This window comes from Mya arenaria, chromosome 15, assembly GCF_026914265.1.
Source record: "Mya arenaria isolate MELC-2E11 chromosome 15, ASM2691426v1".
In the NCBI taxonomy this organism is placed as follows: Eukaryota; Metazoa; Mollusca; class Bivalvia; order Myida; family Myidae; genus Mya; species Mya arenaria.
Window position 1 is genome coordinate 13,287,979 of NC_069136.1, and position 22,649 is coordinate 13,310,627.

Here is a 22,649-nt window from a genome sequence, read left to right on the forward strand (position 1 = left end):
GATTCATTTGTTACTAAGTCGGTAGTGTTATGTTATTGTTTAGTAAAATATCCCTTTCCCAGGAGCTGTAAACATAGGGGGCCATCAAACACAGGGGGTGGGGGTTACCGTAGGCATGGAACCTGGAAATATTTAAGATACAATGTACAGGAACCTTTATTTAAAATCGAGTATGAAGTTTCAATAAACATTAGCTCGATAATCTATTTTGGATAAGCCATGCAAGCAATACATAATAAAATGAAATGTTGGGTAGTACCAGAAAATAAGACACATGTGTACGAATGATAATAATAATAATCGAAGCAAACATTTTGAGTAGTAGAATTGCGTACAAGAAACTAAAAATTAATTGAGGGATTGGTTGGTAGTTGATATGCATTGAAAGATACAAGATACAAGAATCTTTATTTAAGTCGGATATATATGATAACACGAACATAAGCTCAATGAGGGTTTTTTCCGGTAAGCATTTTGTCTCATGATTTTCTTTGTTTGCTCGATAGATTCCGTTTCCCCGATGTCAGTACCCTGTTCATAGGCACAGACTTCGGAATGTATCATGCAGAGCCACATGTTAGGCCTGTTCCTCACGCCATCGGACATTATACAACAATTAATCATAATTCAACGGCAATATTTCCATATACTAGCAAAGCTAAATATTCTCTTGGGTTGTAACAAAAAGAGTTATAAACTTATAGCCCTACAAGATATTTAGCTTTGCTGGTATGTAGAAATATTGTTACTATTGTTGTCGTGGAATCATGATAAGTTGTTACATCTTTCCCAATTTTTTTTGGTCAACTTTTGAAAGTGAAGTAACAAATTACAGCCAATTTACATTTACACCTCTAGTCTAGGTTACAAAACTAGCGCTTTTATATTAAGCATACTGTACACTTATTAATGGGAAGTAACAAATCGTAGAACACAAATTAAAAAAAGGAGCAGTTTTGTACCTTGAATACTACGACACATCTCGGTCATTATCTATCCCGAAGCTTGCCGGAGATGGCCGAGTAGTTACGAGTTTTTAATAGTAATCGTTATAAATAGAACAGGAATATCCGACGTAAATGCCTTTAGGCAAATCATTGCTGTATTGGGTTTACGTAATATGTTTTTCGCCTTAAAGAGGAATAATATTATTAAAAACGAAATAAATTTAACAAAAATAATTAAAATAAACAATCCCAGATGATTTTTATAATTTTAAAACACATGTCAGACATTCACAATGTGTCATTTGGTGAGGGGACCAAAATAATTAGTTTCTGTGGCCTTTGCGGAAAATCCAGGGGTTTTTTCAAATATTAGTAAACATGTGTTTTGCGTTCCAAATGGAATTTCTTCGGGTAAGTCCGACGTTTTGATACATTTAAATGCGTTTTCTATCATTAAACTTATTAAAACCAATTTGTTCCTAGCATAAGCATGTCATTTAACGTGTATATAATTAATTTTGAATATTAAAGCTAACCACCCTTTACATAGCTTTAACATGAACACTATGAGTATGATGAGAATGGGGGTTTCGTGTGATTCACAAGAAGTTAGTGCGTTTTATTGTGTAATCATATATATTCAAGAAAGTGCGTTTTATTGTGTAATCATATATAATCAAGAAAGTGCGTTTTATTGTGTAATCATATATAATCAAGAATTATTATTATTATAAATATATACAGTATGGTACGGGCAGGATTGTTTACATACTGTAAGTGCTCCCTTTTAACTCCTTTCCATTGTGAACCAACTGGCAGGGAACAGTCTAAAATAATAGACGTTCAAAAAGGGATTCTTCTAATCACTAATATAAAGAGTTGCCATGTAAAAATCTGGCTACGTTCAATTGTTTGGACTACAAAAAGAGAATGGATTACCATTGGCTTTATTAACGTTTCTTACAGATTACTGGCAGCACCGTTAGCATATAACATTCATCACTGTTTTGGCCATCGTTATTTAGGATAAAAAAGAATGACTACATCACTACAAGGATGGGCATTGTGGTTTTAAGATAAATATACCAACCAACTTACACATGTGTTACAGGATTGACGTGATCGGAAACCCATCTCCGATATTCCGTTGTAATGCACTCCATTTAAGGCCATATTTAAACCACCACCACCACCACCACCACCACCATCATCATCATCACCACCACCACCACCCCACCACCACCACCACCACCACCATCATCATCATCATCATCATCATCATCATCATCACCACCACCACCACCACCACCAACATCATCAGCATCATCATCATCAGCATCATCATCATCATCATCATCATCATCATCATCATCATCATCATCATCATCATCACCTACACCACCACCACCACCACCACCACCACCACCACCATCATCATCATCATCATCATCATCATCATCATCATCATCATCATCATCATCATCATCATCATCATCATCATCATCACCACCACCACCACCACCACCACCACCACCACCACCACCATCTTCATCATCATCATCATCATCATCATCACCACCACCACCACCACCATCATCATCATCATCATCATCATCATCATCATCATCATCATCACGACCACCATCACCATCATCAACATCATCATCATCATCATCATCATCATCATCATCACCACCACCACCACCACCACCACCACCACCATCATCATCAACATCATCATCATCATTATATTGCCGTTTTCAGTAAAGGTAAAGCTGTCTGTATCATCAATAGTAATATTTTCCCAAATTTTAGAATCTATCTACAATGTGATTTATATAAAGTCACCATGTCACATTTCAGAAAAAGAAAATATTCATAGCTCACAATAACGGCGACAGTGGGCTTGTTGAGCGTTACGTCATCGCACCTTTAAAGAACGTCGACCCGCGTGACGTCGGCTTCACGATTGAGTGCGTCTACGACAAGACCCATTTCTGGCCAGGCAAAACTACTATCGACAAGTAGGCCCCGGAGAAAACGAAATAAATATTGCGTACCCATATCCCATTTTATGAAATTTTCAACATTAAATTTGCTTTTACCATTTAGTTCGGTTAACTAGCGTTTACAGGAGAACCCAGGGGAATCCTATACATGTACATCGTCGTAATGTTAGTTTGTATATGTCGCTGTTAAACATTTCATTTTATGATTACTGATAACTTTCGAAAGAGACCTGGTAAAAACACCCAGTTGGAATGCAAATATATTCTTAGCTATTTCACACCCATTTTCTCTCCAACAGTATCCTAGACGCCGTGCAGCAGTGCGTGCACACGTTCGTGGTAATCACACCGACGTCGATCAACCGTCAGTGGGTCCGTTATGAGACACAACTGGCCCTGGAGCGATCACAGAGCAGCGGGAGGCTGTGTGTAACTCTCATTCTATTGGGTAAGGTTCTTGTCCATCAAACGCCATTCAAAGTTTTATGTCCGAAGCTCCGTAATGTGACACAACTGGCGTCTGATTGATCCCAGCGGAGTAGCAAATGTCTTTGTGTAACTAGTATCTTTCTTGGTAAGATTCTTGTCGATCAAAAGCTTTTCATAGCTTATATTACCCAGTTGTATATGATTATAGTACCCGACAATATATAATCACATATATTGACTTGATTTGACCCTAGTACATTTTGTGAGTGGGTCCATAATAAGACACATCTGGCCTTGGAGCGACCACAGAGTAGCGGGCACCCGTGCGTGACAATGACCATGCTTGTTGATTTTTTCGCTTGTCATGTTATAACTGTCAATAGTGCGGCAAATGGTAACGGACGTCTTAAGTGAATCCGTTATGTGGCACGCTTGGCCCTGGAGCTTCTGGTTAAGCTTTAATGTGTTACCCATTTCAATCGGTAACGTAAGGAACCCAGCGATATGGACTAAAGATGCAACCCAAAGCACAAACATACATTTGACATAAAAAGCGGAATTTTCTCCGCCATACGACGAGCCCGCATGAATAATTGTGTCGTTGCAGGTATCGATCCGAGAGAGGTTCAAGATGTGCATGGGTTTCGGTTCCTGACACGCGCAGTCCTCATGCACGCCGACATGCGCCGTGATGGATGGGATAAACTTCTTCTCCGAAAGATGTTGGACAGAATTAAAGGTACATTCAATATAGATCGACGCTTAGTGGCATTATTCTGATAATCATGCCCCAAATATGTGAACGTTCATGTGTACACCACAGGGCATAACTTTATGAGCGTGTTTTAAAGCCTAATCCACGTCTTCCACTTTTAATTATTCTTTGACCGCTTAAAAACAATGCATGTTTATACAATGGTATGTACATTTTTCTGCGAAAATTTAAAAAAAAAATAAACGTCTATACTGATGATATTAGAAACAATTCATGTAACATTCAAACCTCCATCTGTACCACAGGATATTTATATTCTATGAACATTTTAATCCATCTGTAGTCTTGAGCATTATTAATCTGTAAAAGAACATTTACACCCCTGGTCATTATCCTGTGAATGTTACAGCCAGTGTGCATTTACACCTTTGGGCATTATTCTATGCTACACCTAATGTGCATTTACAGTCCTAGACATTATTCTGTGAATGTTATACCCAATGTGCATTTACACCCCTGGGCATTATTCTGTGAATGTTACAGCCAATGTGCATTTACACCTCTGGGCATTAGTGTGTGAATGTTACAGCCAATGTGCATTTACACCCTTGGGCATTATTCTCTGAATGTTACAGCCAATGTGCATTTACACCCCTAGGCATTATTCTGTGAATGTTACAGCCAATGTACATTTACACCCTTGGGCATTATTCTGTGAATGTTACAGCCTATGTCTATTTACACCCCTGGGCATTTTTCTGTGAATGTTACAGCCTATGTCCATTACACCCCTGGGCATTATTCTGTGAATGTCACAGCCTATGTCCATTTAAACCCCTGGGCATTATTCTGTGAATGTTACAGCCTATGTCCATTTACACCCCTGGGCATTATTCTGTGAATGTTACAGCCTATGTCCATTACACCCCTGGGCATTATTCTGTGAATGTCACAGCCTATGTCCATTTACACCCCTGGGCATTATTCTGGGCATTACTCTGTGAATATTACAGCCAATGTGCATTTAGCCCCTTGGACATCATTCTATGTTACAGCCAATGTACATTTACCCCCTTGGATGTATCATTCTATGTTAACGCCATTGTGTATTTACACCCTAGGGCATTATTCTGTGATTGTTACAATACATCTACACCAAATTACAAAGTCAATTTTCATTATAACTGGTGAACATATGATTAAAAAATAAGCTTCAATTCATGAATCAAAACTGTTAGTATTTCCTCGAAATGGCAAAAAGCTTATTAATAAACAAAATAACTGCATATTTGACTTCAATCGAAGGTGATGGACGGGCGTGGCTTGGGGAGCTGATGGTGACAAGCAACCTCACAAATGGTCAGGTGTGGAGTCACTTTACTGGATACTCCAGAATTGTCCTATCTGGTATGGAACCAGTTTGTTGATTCACTGTGTTTAGTATATTTAGAGCTTTTAAGTAACCTTACCGTAATTCTGCCTTCTTCTAACAAAATGGAGTGAAGTTGAAAGTTTTGAGTGAGATATAGATTTTTTAAATATTTTAAGAAAAACCTGGTATGCAAGGAATTATTGGTAGAAGTTAGTTGTATGTACTTTGTAATTAAAGGAATGAGATACTAAAGAGTTTATCTGAACTTTCATTACTCTCCCTTTGAAGAAGAAGGGCATTTTCATGCAGGTTTGGTTGAATCGTCCATCATTCAATAGACAATTTCTTGTCTGCATCATAACGTGGAAACAATTTTAATCTTGGACAATAACCTGGTTAAAAGAAATTGTTTATGTTTTATATGGTCAGAAATAACAAAAAATCATTTTTGCGTCGCCTGAAAAGACGACATATAGGGGTTACTTTTGTCGGCGCCGGCGTCCCATTTTCGCTTGTCCGGGGTATATCTCCTAAACTATTAGTGGTATCAACTTGAAATTTCAAATTTCATATGTAGATAGATCTCATGGAGGGCAAGTGCAGTGCACAATAACAGTGACTCTTGCTTTCTTAGTTTTAAAGTTATTGCGCTTTGTTATTTTTCATGCTTAAAGTTTTGTCCGGGGCATATCTTGAAGAATTTAAGAGGTATCAACTTGAAACTTCATAGCTAGATAGATCTCATTGAGGGCAAGTGCAGTGCACAAGAACCGTTACTCTTGCTGCCATATTTTTAGAGTTATTGCCCTTTGTTAATTTTCTTGCTTAGGTTTTGTCGGTGGCATATCTCGTAAACTATAGGAGGTATCAACTTGAATCTTATTCCGTAGGTATATCTGATTGAGGGAAAGTGCAGTGCACAATAACAGTGACTCTTGCTTTCTTAGTTTAAAAGTTATTGCGCTTTGTTATTTTTCATGCTTATAGTTTTGTCCGGGGCATATCTTGAAGAATATAAGAGGTATCAACTTGAAACTTCATAGCTAGATAGATCTCATTGAGGGCAAGTGCAGTGCACAAGAACCGTTACTCTTGCTGCCATATTTTTAGAGTTATTGCGCTTTGTTAATTTTCTTGCTTAGGTTTTGTCGGTGGCATATCTCGTAAACTATAGGAGGTATCAACTTGAAACTTATTCCGTAGGTATATCTGATTGAGGGAAAGTGCAGTGCACAAAAACCGTAACTCTTGCATCTATATGTTTAGAGTTATTGCCCTTTCTTAATTTTCATGCTTAAAGTTTTGTCCGGGGCATATCTTGAATAATATAAGAGGTATCAACTTGGAACTTCATAGCTAGATAGATCTCATTGAGGGCAAGTGCAGAGCACAAGAACCGTAACTCTTGCTGCAATATTTTTAGAGTTATTGCCCTTTGTTAATTTTCATGCTTAGGTTTTGTCGGTGGCATATCTCGTAAACTATAGGAGGTATCAACCTGAAACTTATTCCGTAGGTATATCTGATTGAGGGAAAGTGCAGTGCACAAAAAACGTAACTCTTGCATCTATATGTTTAGAGTTATTGCCCTTTGTTAATTTTCAAGCTTAAATTTTGTCCGGGGCATTTCTCGAAAACTATATAAGAGTTATCAACTTGAAACTTTATAGATAGATAGATCTTATTGAAGGGGATCGCAGTGCACAAAAACTGTATATCTTGCTTCCATATTAGAGTTATTTCCCTTTGTTAATTTTCATGTTTAACTTTACCTTGCAAACGTTGTTACCTTCAGTTCAAATGCCACCTACACTTGAAAGTTAAATGGCAACATCATTGTCTATAAATGAATAAAATGCCAATCTAACAGCTATAGTGTCGACTGTAAATAATTCGTCAGGCAACACATCCGACTCGCGGAGTTCTAGTTTATAAAAGGCATACAAATTTAAGAAATGTATTATTAATTTTAAAAACCAGTCTGAGAAAGAAAATGCTCTATTTTGCTGTAATGCATTAGTAATGTTACTGAAAGTATAATGATGTTAGGTTTGGATTTACAAAATATGCTGATATTTTTATAAAAGGACTTAAATAACTGCATTTAAGCGAATTAAAAAATAAGGTTTCACATATAAACCCTGTAAGCAAGTATCCTTTATATCTGCGAATGAAACAATCACATAAATATTCTGCCACTTTAGTACTGAAGGATAGAATCAGGTCCAGCGTTTGGTACAAGGAAAACCCCGATCGGTTTCCTCTAGTTGAGTTCAACATCATCCCCATGAGTGCCAGCCGGGTCGGCAATCTCTCAGTTTGGGATGAAAATATCAAGGTAAAAATCATTGTTTTAAGTTTTTAGCTCATCTTTATTTTGGATTTTTCCCCACGTGATGTCGTTGCCCTGGTGTCATAGGTGTTATAGTGCTTTACCCTTAGATATAACTAAACACAATATTCAAGATATTGAACTGAAACTTGGTACACATGTTTGCCACAGAATATACCCACATACATAGCAAGGCCCATAACTCTGGCTGTATTACTGGATGAGTATTGCCCCTTTTTCAACTGAATATCAACAGATAAGCTGTCGGGTAAGCTCCAGATTGCCCTTGTCCTTTTAAACTTATTTATTTAATGTTATGTTTAAAGAGTTTAACTATAACTTATAAAATATGAAAAAATGCAATAAGCCATAAATAAAATTGTGTTTTGATTTAAATTATGAAGGATTTTGAGGCTAATCACTTCTTTATATAAAGTGTTCGTTCTTTACTTTTTTAGCATTTTCCATCATAACAAGTATCTAATCATACTGTTTCAATTCTCTATAATCATCACCCTTTCTTTTATGAATGCAGTATGTTGGGGACCTGCCTCCTGTATATGCAGAGAGGGGAAGCTTTCGGGAACGACCATACTTTGTCTCCGTCTACATGATAGAAGATGAGGGCAAGGTGGGTTTTGTTATTGTATCTTCACCTTTGTGGACCAATAGATTCTGTTCTGTTTGTTAAGTTAAGATACTGTTTTGTAACGTTTATATAAATCCATTCACAAGGGCATCTGTACAAGTAAAAAGATATAAGAATCTTTATTTAAAGTTGGGTATGCGATAACAAGAAACATTAGCTCATTGAGTTATTTTCTGACATAAATAACAAATCAAAACATGACAATGAGTCGGTGACCTGGATTTTTTTCTTTCATTTGATACAGGAAACATATGGATTTTGCTAAAAGCATTCAATAAGTTAAATATAGAATTAAAATATTTATAAATCAGTTGTTGTACTGGAGCCATATATAATATCATTCTTCTTATTGTCCTTAGACACGCCTTATAGATTCCATTCAGTCTATTGGCCAGTTATTTTTACAGTCCAATTAAATCACTTGGATTCTAAGCTTAAAATTAAGTAAAAATCTACTAGGGATGCAAACGAATGGCAAAATTGATATTCGAATATTCGGTAATTCTTTCGATCGAATATTCGAATATTCGATTACCGAAATACGTATTTTAGAAGATGTATTAAATATTATTATTATTCGCTAAAGCAATAGCCGGGGCGTTTTTTACCCTACTTTGTCATAGCCAGTACGCGCATCGGACCCTGATTTCCCCAAATGAGCCTTTGAAATTCTCCATTTTCAGGAAGAAAAAAGCAAAACATTATAAACAACAAATTGAATGATTCAATTCCGCTGCCTTTTGAAAACAATGTGAAATTAGATGGATTCCTAGTCAAACAGTGTTTTGCGCCTATGGAGGGTCTTTCCGTAGGATAATTAGCCTCGTTCTGAGATTGACCTCTAAATTGACTAAATAAAGATATGGAAACCCCAAACCAACTCGGTTCTAGTAAAATAATTAAACGAAAACATAAGTGTATTGGACTCAGCTATTGTACAACAAGAGAGGAAATATATCCTAAAATCCATTTCAAAGCACGAAAATTGTATCGAAACATGGAAACAGTTTATTTAAAAAGCACATATATGCAACAACATTTTTGTAGCACATGGCATTCATATCATCACTTCCATTTGCGCTTTGTTGTACAGTAGTTGCAGCCAAGACAATACATTGGTGTTAAAGCCGATCCCTAGCTAGTTGTTGTAAAAGTAGGGGGACCTTTTATAGTACCCGGCGTTATGTACCTAAATGACACATGACGCGTGTCTAGTCATCACATTCACACCTCTGGCATAAGGGGCCAATCGTTGTAAAAACAAGACAAACAAACTTTATAAACAACATCAGCGTTGTAGGCAAAATGTGTTTTATTCTCTTTATTGAACTTTTTTCGAATATTCGAATACCGATTTTGACATTCGAATACCAAACGTTTGATCGAATATTCGAATATTCGAATATTCGTTTGCATCCCTAAAATCTACGGTGGTTTAAATTGGATACAGACTTAGTTAAGTCATTTGTTTGATCTCTTTAACACCCACTTAAAAAAGTACTGTGATCTGCTTGACACCCACTAAAGAGAGGACTGTGATCTGCTTAACACCCACTAAAGAAAGCACTGTGATCTGCTTGACACCCACTAAAGATAGGACTGTGATCTGCTTAACACACACTAAAGAAAGCACTGTGATCTGCTTAACACCCACTAAAGAAAGCACTGTGATCTGCTTAACACCCACTAAAGAAAGCACTGTGATCTGCTTAACACCCACTAAAGAAAGCACTGTGATCTGCTTAACGCCCACTAAAGAAAGCACTGTGATCTGCTTAACGCCCACTAAAGAAAGCACTGTGATCTGCTTAACGCCCACTAAAGAAAGCACTGTGATCTGCTTAACACCCACTAAAGAAAGCACTGTGATCTGCTAAACACCCACTAAAGAAAGCACTGTGATCTGCTTAATGCCCACTAAAGAAAGCACTGTGATCTGCTTAACACCCACTAAAGAAAGCACTGTGATCTGTTAAACACCCACTAAAGAAAGCACTGTGATCTGCTTAACGCCCACTAAAGAAAGCACTGTGATCTGCTTAACGCCCACTAAAGAAAGCACTGTGATCTGCTTAACGCCCACTAAAGAAAGCACTGTGATCTGCTTAATGCCCACTAAAGAAAGCACTGTGATCTGCTTAACACCCACTAAAGAAAGCACTGTGATCTGCTTAACACCCACTAAAGAAAGCACTGTGATCTGCTTAACACCCACTAAAGAAAGCACTGTGATCTGCTAAACACCCACTAAAGAAAGCACTGTGATCTGCTTAACGCCCACTAAAGAAAGCACTGTGATCTGCTTAACGCCCACTAAAGAAAGCACTGTGATCTGCTTAACGCCCACTAAAGAAAGCACTGTGATCTGCTTAACGCCCACTAAAGAAAGCACTGTGATCTGCTTAACGCCCACTAAAGAAAGCACTGTGATCTGCTTAACGCCCACTAAAGAAAGGACTGTGATCTGCTTAACACCCACTAAAGAAAGCACTGTGATCTGCTTAACGCCCACTAAAAAAGGACTGTGATCTGCTTAACGCCCACTAAAGAAAGCACTGTGATCTGCTTAACACCCACTAAAGAAAGCACTGTGATCTGCTTAACGCCCACTAAAGAAAGCACTGTGATCTGCTTAACGCCCACTAAAGAAAGCACTGTGATCTGCTTAACGCCCACTAAAGAAAGCACTGTGATCTGCTTAACGCCCACTAAAGAAAGCACTGTGATCTGCTTAACGCCCACTAAAGAAAGCACTGTGATCTGCTTAACGCCCACTAAAGAAAGCACTGTGATCTGCTTAACGCCCACTAAAGAAAGCACTGTGATCTGCTTAACACCCACTTAAGAAAGCACTGTGATCTGCTTAACACCCACTAAAGAAAGCACTGTGATCTCTGCCTAACACCCACTAAAGAAAGGACTGTGCTTAAAAGGGCATTGCCAATATTTATATGAAATAAACAACATTTACTCAACAGCATTGTCCACAGTTGAAAGGCCATATGTGTAAAATGTAAAATCTTATTGTTCTATGGTGTTTCAGGTATTCTACATCGCAGCAGTGGTTCCAAACACAATCACAATACTTAATAAGCTGGAACACCCAGAGGAGCCTCTGTATAAGGGACAGAAAGAGGCCCAGCCACCAAAAATGTCAGCAGGAGAGAGAAAACTACAGGTAATACCTTATTTACATACGTGTACATGTAAATTTAATCTTAAGTTTTTATGTATCAAGTTTTTCATCTTAATGAACATTGATTGTTACAATAACTTAATGCTAAGCTACCGGTAATATTTTGACTGTATAGTAATTTCTATCTCCTCTGTTTTTGGAAGTAAAAAAGTTGAGGTATTTTCACAGCCTGAGTATCATGGTAGGTCTCATGCAAAAACTCGCCATTACTAATGTAACAGTCCGCTGTAGGCTGAGATGTGCGTTCGTAGTAGAACATTCCGTTATAGACAGAAGTATGTTCATAGTATGTATGTTTACTTGGTTGGTAATATGCAAATAAGCAAAGCCCGAGCTCTGTGTGGATTGAGAATTTACTGTATAAAAAGACCAGCGGACCCAATCAGGGTCAAGCATGCTTTTCTCTGAAGGGATCTGTTGGCCTTGTTGGGCTCACACATTGCATTAAAATTAAACTTGGTACCATGATGGTATAAGCCTTCTACTATGCTTCTATATATGCTAATGTCTATATCATGTTTGTTTTTCAGGTTGCCCAGTTCCACATTGGACTCAATCAGCTTGTCAACCATGTCAGCAACCAGGAGTGTAACAACTGTGTCAAGTTCATCTTGTATGATGGTAGGATGTTCACTACACAAATGATCTTTTGACTAGTTGAATAAAAAACATTTTGATTGGTTAGAAGTTATTATTGGTTAAATATATTGACCAATCAATAACTATTTTGGATATCTTTGATAAAACCAAAATCTGTGTTCATACAATTCATGTCAGAAAATAGCTCATTGAGCTAATGTTTCTTGTAAGCATATACCCAACTTTAAATAAAGATTCTTGTATCTTGAATCTTGTCTTATATTCCTTCAGTTAGGGGTTTAATTTATCCTATGCAATGCTTTGAGAGAAAAATTACCTTCCTAGAAAATGAAGTTAGAGAGCACAGTATTTTTGTATGATATTTAGTGAAATAAATAGCACTGTCACTGCTATAAATAAACTATAATTTTGACTCTGACTTCATAAAGACTTTTGGTTAAGCTCTGCCACAAGGTTGCCAGTACTACTTATTCATGTAATTTAAAAGTAATAGGGATTTTTTAACTAAAACTGAGGCCAAACATTGGCCCACAATCTCAAATAGTATCGATCTTTATTCACAAAAAAATTGATTCAAAATTCACAAACTTAACATTAGTCAACATCAACATATATGTATTAATTAAATCTTATTCTCTTTAAATGATTAAAACCAAGGATTTTATTGCTCTGTTTTCTCTTTTAGTAGTAAAAGTAGTACATGTAATTTGAATTCAAAATTAGGCTATGATCACAATTCCAAGAGCCCTAGACTCACTCACAATTTTTATTAAAAAAACAACACAAAAATGTAGACATAAACATGAAACTTTGTATTATTTAAAATGTTTTGTAACTCTGTTGCCATGGCAAAGTCTGTTGTTTTGTGTTTATACAAGGTATATAATTTAGATTTAAACAACTTCCAAAACTATCCCTTAAGAAGGGAATGTTGTAAATATTGCTGGAGTCAAAATTGTTCCAAGCATTTAAAATTCTTTGAAAAAGAAGTGTCAAATCCCCCTACTATTTCACCCACTGCCTATAATGTTATACACCGTTATACCCCTATATGTATCATCTACCCCCCTCCCCCCCTTACAGATGAGAAGGTTGAGATTTGGAAGAGAGGAATTCCTATCCAAGATAATCTCATGTACAAGAAATATCTTAGAAACCCCAAGATGTGCCTGAATACAATACAAATTGAAGCATATTAATCGTTATGTCATTTAAATATGTCTTACAGATGGGAAAAAGAAAGAAGAGAGGATAGCTCTATCACGGTTGATTCTGGACGCTATATACAAGGGATGTCCTGAGGAAAACTTTGAAGGATCCAAGCAGCAACATACTGTATGTATTAGTATATATTATTTGACAGACATTATGCAGACAGTCATGTACATTTCCATCATTCTAAGTTATCGCTAACATCAGTTATGGAAATTAGACTTTTGGATGAACAAGTCTGAATTCTTATACTATTGCTTGGCATCTATTTTTTTTATCAAGCCCTGCTATATAAAATTCAGAATTTGAGCAAGCTCTGAAGACATTTTACCAGTGCAAGGCTTGCATGCTTGTGTTAATTTGGACCACTGTAACATGTGTGAATGCTGTAAAACTGAAGTCAATCACCTTCATTCTGTGAACAAAATGTTATTTCTTACCACAGAGAACATGTCAAAAATGTATTGCAATGTTTCAATTTAAACACCTGTTTTGGATGTTGTACAGAGGTTTCAACCATGTTAATGAGATTGAAACACCTGCCTTGAATGAAGTGCAGAGGTTTTGACCATGTTGTTGAGATTAAAACACCAACCTTACATGTTATACAGAGGTTTTGACCATGTTATTGAGATTAAAACACCAGCCTTACATGTTATACAGAGGTTTTGACCATGTTATTGAGATTAACACACCAGCCTTACATGTAATATAGAGGTTTTGACCATGTTATTGAGATTAAAACACCTGCCTTACATGTTGTACAGAGGTTTTAACTATGTTGTTGAGATTAAAACACCTGCCTTACATGTTGTACAGAGGTTTTAACTATGTTGTTGAGATTAAAACACCAGTCTTACAGGCAGTACAGAGGTTTTGACCATGTTATTGAGATTAAAACACCTACCATACATGTTATAATGAGGTTTTGACCATGTTATTGAGATTAAAAAACCTGACTTACATGTAATACAGAGGTTTTGACCATGTTATTGAGATTAAAACACCTGCCTTACATGTTATATAGAGGTTTTGACCATGTTATTGAGATTAAAAAACCTGTCTTACATGTAATATAGAGGTTTTGACCATGTTATTGAGATTAAAACACCTACCTTACATGTAATATAGAGGTTTTGACCATGTTATTGAGATTAAAACACCTGACTTACATGTAATACAGAGGTTTTGACCATGTTATTGAGATTAAAACACCTGACTTACATGTAATACAGAGGTTTTGACCATGTTATTGAGATTAAAACACCTGACTTACATGTAATACAGAGGTTTTGACCATGTTATTGAGATTAAAACACCTGACTTACATGTAATACAAAGGTTTTGACCATGTTATTGAGATTAAAACACCTGACTTACATGTAATACAGAGGTTTTGACCATGTTATTGAGATTAAAACACCTGACTTACATGTAATACAGAGGTTTTGACCATGTTGATGAGCTGAAAACATGTGCCTTTAATGTAGTATAAAGGATTTGACAATAAGACTGACTGGAGTCAATCTTATTGTTATTTATCAGTAATGTAACACGTTCTATCAATGCTGGTAGGAATTGATTGATTGGTAGGAAGATTTAATGTAAGCAGACTTAAAACATAAATTATGTTTGTTGGTTTTAAATTGTTGTTTGGGGTAATTCTCAACTTGATACTTTTTAAAGAATTAAATAATTTTAAAAACACAACATTTTTTAACACCTGTCCCTTTTGTTTGTCATTTCCTTTATTAATGAGGAGTGAACACAATAAAAAGGTAAGAAATTGTTGTAGATGTTTTTATAAGCTTGCAATCTTTTCTTTACTTTTCAGGTAATAGTCAGTCGGTTAGATGATGTTAAGTATCGTGAATTCTACGAGCGCCCTATTTGGGAGCGTTCTGTGTTAATATCCTTCTGTGAATCAGTCCAATCAGATAATGACACTGCAGAAGAGTTAAAGGAATTTCTAAAAAAGAATAAATTTTTTGTTCACCAATCTTCTGTTGGTAAAACAGAATTTGGTGATTTACAAGACGCAGTTATGAAGTGTAAATGGTTTGTGGTTATTTTGTCAGATGATGCAATACATGATAAAAATTATAAAGTTCTCCAACAGAAGTGGCAAATTGTTTTGCATGAAAGTGTTTTAACGAATGAAGTCAGGGTTATTCCTATTTTGGATGGTATAAATGAAGATTATATATCAGATGACTTACGTGCGTTGACCTACATTAGCAAACAGGAGGCAGGGTACATGAAAAGACTGCTACAAGTCATAAGTTGTAAGTTTGGTTTTCATTATATCATTTTATTGTAAATGTATCTTCGAGAACTAACATTTGTTAGCTTGATTTGTAAATTAATAAGGCCTAAAAAAATAATACATTCGGTTCGGGTTACCCAACCCTGTTTATGAAATAGGCACCGACCCTACCATTTTTATAGTCAGTTGAAAAACTAAAAAAAAAACGACCTCGAATACTTTATACAGAAGATAACTTTAACACCATTCTCCAATGATGAAAATAACATTCTTGTATAAAGCCTTATAAATTTAAAAAAAAAAAAGCCTACCTACTTTTGAGAAGGATGTTACCCTAACCAAACCATTTTTTAGGCCTAATGTTATAGAAAATTTCATTAAAAATTGTATATGTGTCCTAGGAATAGCCTATTACATTATTATATTAAATTGTTTGATTCAACGTAAGATCATAATATATTTCACCGAGTAAGCACCAAAAGTTATATTTCAAGAGTAGTGTAGCCACGAGTGAAATATTTACTTTTGATTTTCACAACTTGAAATATATTGTGATCTAACATTAAAAAAACCCCTATTTTATGCCAGATATTATATGGGAGCGTAACATCATTTTGGAAATAAGGTTGTTGAATTTGTGTATCAGTCCTGTGCGTGTTGATGTTTGATTTTGAAATGAGACCGGACTAAAATTTCAAAACAGTGAAAAATATCAAAATGTTATTTCACTGTTTGAAAGTGAACTATCATTTTTATTTCACTGATATTTCTCTTTAAATCACTGCAAAATATATAATAAACTGCTTTATTTTTTATAATGCATTTCATCCTGGATGGACTGTGGACGCACCTATACTGTACTTATCATTTCAAAATACAAACTATATTATTTTGTGGATGTATATATTTCAAGATAGGTAATTCATTATAACTCAAAATGTCTTTAGTTACATAAGTAATAACAAGACCAACATTTTCTGTGCATGCAATAAAAAAAAATGATAATAACTTCTCCCTTTAGATGGTCCTATCGCTATGGAGACCAGGGTGTCGGCAAAAGATGTCCATCAGGGGCTGGCCTGGGCCTATGTCATTAACTACCTAAAAGTCACCATACAAGGTATCGTCTGCTGCAGTTTCTATGTAAAATATCTGTTTTATAAGCTTGTCTGTTTTTGAAGAAAAATTGTAGAGATATTGTCACACAGCCATGGTGTCATTATTGTAGGCGTCATTGTTGTATTGCGAAAGCAGCGGGGCTAGCTTATCAAAGAATGCTTTGTACGATCACTTTTTTTTTTAATTAATAAACATTAGTTGTATACCCTTTATAGGAAAATGGTATATATGAATGTTTTTGCAAGTAAAACTTACAATTTAAATTGTGTCACTCAATAAATATTAAACTCCAGGTTCCAGGAAGTGGAATACAAGCCTAAGCAAAGACTTTTCCCCTATTTGAATGGTCTTAGATAATTCATGATTCCTGCTCATAAACATTAAACAGAAATTCTTGATCTAACAATATTTTGTCTTATGATTGTTAATAAGATGACCCCAACAACTCCAAAAACCAAAAACTCTAAAAGCATTCAAGAAAATCAAATGAGACCTGATACACATGTTGCTGGAATCAAATTGCACATGTATTGCAAGGTCTTAAACTCTGACTTGAATAATGTTGGGTTATGCCCCTTTTGCAACTGAAAAAAAGTTGACAGTGCTAATGGTAAAAGCAACAATGACTGATGATTCAAAGGGACTTGCTCATGTTTCAGGACCAAATATTTTTTAGGGTAACGCTTCTGTAAACACTAATACTATAATTGTTTACTCTTTGATACCGAAATTATAGAAATACAATTTAAGTATAAAAAACACCTGGTTGTAGTGGAGAGTGAATTCGCGCCTGTACAGCCAAATAAAAATGTTTTTGGGCTTTAACTGATGTTCTGAGTGATGAAGATAAATGGTCCCTTCTGTTCAAAAACATTTCCTCATTTGTCAGAACACCTTCATCGCTTGGAGGAGATACAACGAGATCACCCGCACAGTGTGGTCATGAAGAAACTGTATATTGTGGTTCCCAGCTCTTGTAGCCAGCGGGCCCTCAAATCCCTGGATAAGGATGAAAATGGAAGGTAGTGAGTTAAATATCATGTCTCTGAGACATAAAGGGGCATTTTCTTGATTCGATATAATACTACAGTCAAACCTGGTTGAACGGTCATCTGCTTTAAAGGGCCACCTGCCTTATCGGGCCACTCCAAATTCCCCCCGTGTGTTTTTAATATTTAATGTATGTGCATTAAGCGGCAAACTGTCTAACGCGACCACGGCCAATATTTGTCCCCGTGAAGCCATAAAAACACTAATTATTATGTGCACATTAAACCTGTGCTAAGGGATTATATTTAAGAGAAACAGGTGAATCAAAATTAAAGTGTAGGACTCTTCTTCTAGGAAGATCAAAGGTCATGCTTATACTGAAAAATCTTAAATCTAAAATCAAACAGCATTGTTATCTGGCATTTTTTTTATTTTTGAAGCTCATTTTGCTAGCATATAAATAAATGTTAAAACTCGTTTAACCACATTTTAGAAATTTACATTTTTGAAGTGTGTGTATTATCTCTACCTGCTGCTAATAGTCAGGAGAAAACAGTAATGTTGTCATACTCATTGGAATGGATGTAGCTTTATGTTTGTTAACCTTAATGTCATCAACTATCACAGTACATTACATTCTATTCTTTTCTAATATTTATCTGAAGATGTGCTTTAATTCCAGGGTGATAGACAGTCGTTTCAGACAGATGCAGGAAATGTACATGCACAAAACATCTGTTGGTGGTCAAATTAACAGGCCCTACCAGCTTATCACATATAGACTTCAGGCTGACCTCAAGGTTAGTTGGTAAACAGGCCCTTCCAGAGCTTATCACATATAGACTTTAGGCTGACCTCAAGGTTAGTAGGTAAACAGGCCCAACCAGCTTATCACATATAGACTTTAGGCTGACCTCAAGGTTAGTTGGTAAACAGGCCCTACCAGCTTATCACATATAGACTTTAGGCTGACCTCAAGGTAAGTTGGTAAACGGGCCCTTCCAGCTTATCACATATAGACTTCAGGCTGACCTCAAGGTAAGTTGGTAAACAGGCCCAACCAGCTCATCACATATAGACTTTAGGCTGACCTCAAGGTTAGTTGGTAAACAGGCCCTACCAGCTTATCACATATAGACTTCAGGCTAACCTCAAGGTTAGTTGGTAAACAGGCCCTTCCAGCTTATCACATATAGACTTCAGGCTGACCTCAAGGTAAGTTGGTAAACAGGCCCAACCAGTTTATCACATATAGACTTTAGGCTGACCTCAAGGTTAGTTGGTAAACAGGCCCTACCAGCTTATCACATATAGACTTTAGGCTGACCTCAAGGTTAGTTGGTAAACAGGCCCTTCCATCTTATCACATATGGACTTCAGGCTAACCTCAAGGTAAGTTGGTAAACAGGCCCTTCCAGCTTATCACATATAGACTTCAGGCTGACCTCAAGGTAAGTTGGTAAACAGGCCCAACCAGCTTATCACATATAGACTACAGGCTGACCTCAAGGTTAGTGGGTAAACAGGCCCTTCCAGCTTATCACATATAGACTTCAGGCTGACCTCAAGGTAAGTTGGTAAACAGGCCCTTCCAGCTTATCACATATAGACTTCAGGCTGACCTCAAGGTTAGTGGGTAAACAGGCCCTTTGCATGACATGATTTGGTTAGAAGACAACATGCATATTAAAACACGTTCTTATTAATATGGTGACAATTCATCAGCAGTCAATTGTATAAAATTTTGATAAGATTTTCATTGGTTATTTGTATTCTAGTTTAATCTGAACTTATGATTTCTAGTATTTGATTGGTCAATGGTTATTATTGGATAACTATTGACCAATCAATAAACATCTTTAATACTTAGAAGTAACCAAAGAATTAACCAGTTACATACACGTCACTGCAGGAGTACATCATAGCAGTGGAATACCCAAATGCAGTTGTTTGTCTGCGAGAGATGTCGGAGCTTACCCACCTATCCGGCCTTGACACCAAACAACTTCCTGTGGAGGCGTACAGGTTTAAGGAACTGGCACAGAAGATCATAGATAATAACCCTGATATTGCGAGCCACGCTAGAATGATCTACTATGACGGTATGGGCCTTAGGTTTTATTGTGTTACTATTTAATTTAAAAAAAAAATTATGAAGGTCTGCCAACACCCTATTTTTGTTTGGCTGCATGATGGCTCTTGCTCTGTTGTGATGCCATCATGACTAAAATTTTGTTACAAGTGTCATAAATGACAGGAGACAGAAAAGTCTCCCATTCCCAGTCAAACCAGATATTAGAGGATTTACATGGGCTACAAATCATAAAACATTTCTGGGTTTAAACCAGTACTGAAAAACACTGTTTTCCAGGTACTACCCTTTTAATTCCAAGTGCTGACAAGGAGGCTATTGGTATCACATTTTATGGTATGACCACCAGAAACTGCTTATTTGATGGATAAAGCTTTAAAATTATAGTTTTTACAACTATATTTTCTCCTGATTGGGAAGATCGCTATAAGCTGAATCAAGCTCAAATCCTTTTCATGGGTAGAAGAAAGTACTGGTGCTCTTTATAAACGAAGGAAAAGTTCCCCTGGCAGGGCTCAAGCCCATGAGAACTTGGGTGAGCGGCAGACACCTCTGCCAATAGTCAAGATCACTTGATCAGAAACAGAATAACACAAACACAGAATGATATTTGAAAATTATTGTTTTATAGTATTGTGTGTTGTGAAATAACTCCAATGAAATATTTTACTGTATTTTATTTTCAGACGAGCGTATTACTGTTGTTGAGGCTTTGTTGTCAGTTTTGGAGACAGACATATGACATCAAACAGATTTCTATAATAAAGACATTTTATAAAGTTATATTGACATTATTGGCACATCCATATTGAACGTTACAGAAGAAGACGCTTGCAGGGATGTGATTGACCTGGCAGCCGGAGGACTGAAACATTTTTGGCCATAGGTTTATGGGGCGCTCTTGGGGTCAAAAGCGCACTGCTGTAGAAGAAAAAATTTTTTAGAGGGCTTTCCTGACTTTAAATTTGAAGCAAACTGCTAAATATTAACTTAAACAACTGAAAGCAACCAAATTTTTTTCAGGTAAAAAAAAATAAAAAAATCTTTTCTTTCTTTTTTTTTTGGGGGGGGGGGGGTCTCTGGGGCCATAAGATCCGCGGAATTCCGCGAATCCGCGGACAAATCACATCGCTGGCTTGATGCCAATGACGTTGATGTTTTGCAGGAAGTTAAAGCTTGCATTTTCAGAACGATTCTTCATTACAACAGTTATTGCACTCGTAAATACCCAGGTCCCTTTAACGTTGCAATATTTCATATTACCAAAATGTGATAAGGAATTTAAACAGTATGTTTTCAAACCTCATTTTGGTTTGTTTCAAAAAATGGTTCAATTTTGATATAATGATTGAAGCAAATGATGAACATGGAAATTTATATTTATAGCTGAATGGGATTTTATAATTTATTATGACATTTTGTGGTTTTTATTTAAACATAGGGCCGTAACTGATGTTGGAAAAACATTGGCCCAATCCCTTTGCATGTCTTTTTTACATGAACGCAAGCTTTGTTACATTGTACTGTTTCTGTTCCTTTGTTGTTATCATCATCGTGTTATGTGTAAATGTATCATCATGCAATAAAATATGTTTAAACATTGATGCAATGCATAACAACGAGTGAGCGTGCGACAAAATATAGTAAGAAAGATTTGAAGCTGATGTCACAAACTTATTTAAAAGTTTTACTTGCAACATCAAATAAACATTGCCTAAACTGATGAAGCTTTTAGTTCTAAAATCAACATTTTAACCACTCCAAAAAATTAATTAGAAAATTTTAGCTTGTTGATATGATGGCCCGATTTTTTTCCATACACACATGATGAAGAGCACCAGACAGAATTGAGTATGTCCTTCTATAAATCGTGATGACCCCAAACCCTACCCCCAACGTCCCTTCATACATGTAGTTTTCGAATATTCTCTTGTCTACATCTGTCTGTTGGTAGTTTTTTGGTCCAAAACAAGAAATAAGACAACAATCAATATACTCCATGGAGTTTTATTCAAGCCATGTAAAATCATACATAATTACACAATTGACAATGTTATTGAAAGTACGCTGTTTTCTTGCATAATAATGGGTCACCGCTTTTTTTGTAATTTGCAAAGTTTAGAAGTATAACATAATTGACATGGTCAATTAAAAGTATACATGTTTATAATGATAAACTACTACATTTGAAGGTTGACTACTTATCTATCTGATGCTTGTAAATTCAATAATGTGATTTTTTTCAAAATCAGTCCCTTATTCGACATTAGATTGTTCTCATGTTAATGTGTGGAAATGACCAGCCATGCATTCAGTTAACGCATTTGTGGTGAACATTTACTGTTTGGTTCCCCACTTGCAGTGTATGCACTGTGTTGCAACAGGGATACAAAACAAAATGCTTTGCTTATGTTTTATAAAAACTCGTACTACTGAACGCATTGCTGATCTACGGACTGACAGATGGCCAACCATCTGAAAGACCATCTTTACTACCAACACATGCAATCAGAATAGCCCCCTCCTTTGAAAAGGGCATAATAACTGTACCCTTTTAAGTATTGCATGCCAAAATTTATATCTGCCTCAAAAAATCAGTCGGACATGCTCATAAAAATATCATTTTGATTTATTGTTTCACATCCATGAAATTATTTTGCTTTATATACAACATGTATAAACTTCATACATAAATTGAGGAAAAGTTATTCCTAAACAACA

At 36.1% G+C, this 22,649-nt stretch overlaps 1 protein-coding gene across 3 annotated transcripts; it reads left to right on the plus strand.

The window, feature by feature from the left end:
• The first annotated feature begins 1,216 nt into the window (after positions 1–1,216).
• On the plus strand, positions 1,217–21,651 carry LOC128219915 (uncharacterized). Of its 3 annotated transcripts, none has more exons than XM_052928082.1 (16): positions 1,217–1,358; positions 2,811–2,971; positions 3,256–3,404; positions 3,993–4,124; positions 5,406–5,507; positions 7,677–7,810; positions 8,340–8,435; positions 11,497–11,631; positions 12,180–12,270; positions 13,478–13,584; positions 15,296–15,746; positions 16,749–16,847; positions 17,736–17,868; positions 18,519–18,636; positions 19,749–19,938; positions 20,615–21,651. In XM_052928082.1, exons 1-16 carry the CDS (start codon positions 1,326–1,328, stop codon positions 20,668–20,670), a joined length of 2,187 nt encoding a protein of 728 aa, XP_052784042.1. In that variant the 5' UTR covers positions 1,217–1,325; the 3' UTR covers positions 20,671–21,651. The 3 variants fall into 3 exon arrangements, with proteins under 3 accessions (XP_052784042.1, XP_052784043.1, XP_052784041.1); XM_052928081.1 differs by lacking the exon at positions 1,217–1,358 and adding an exon at positions 1,400–1,555; XM_052928083.1 differs by lacking the exons at positions 1,217–1,358; positions 19,749–19,938; positions 20,615–21,651 and adding an exon at positions 1,398–1,555 and having other exon boundaries at positions 17,736–17,871.
• Positions 21,652–22,649: the final 998 nt, after the last annotated feature.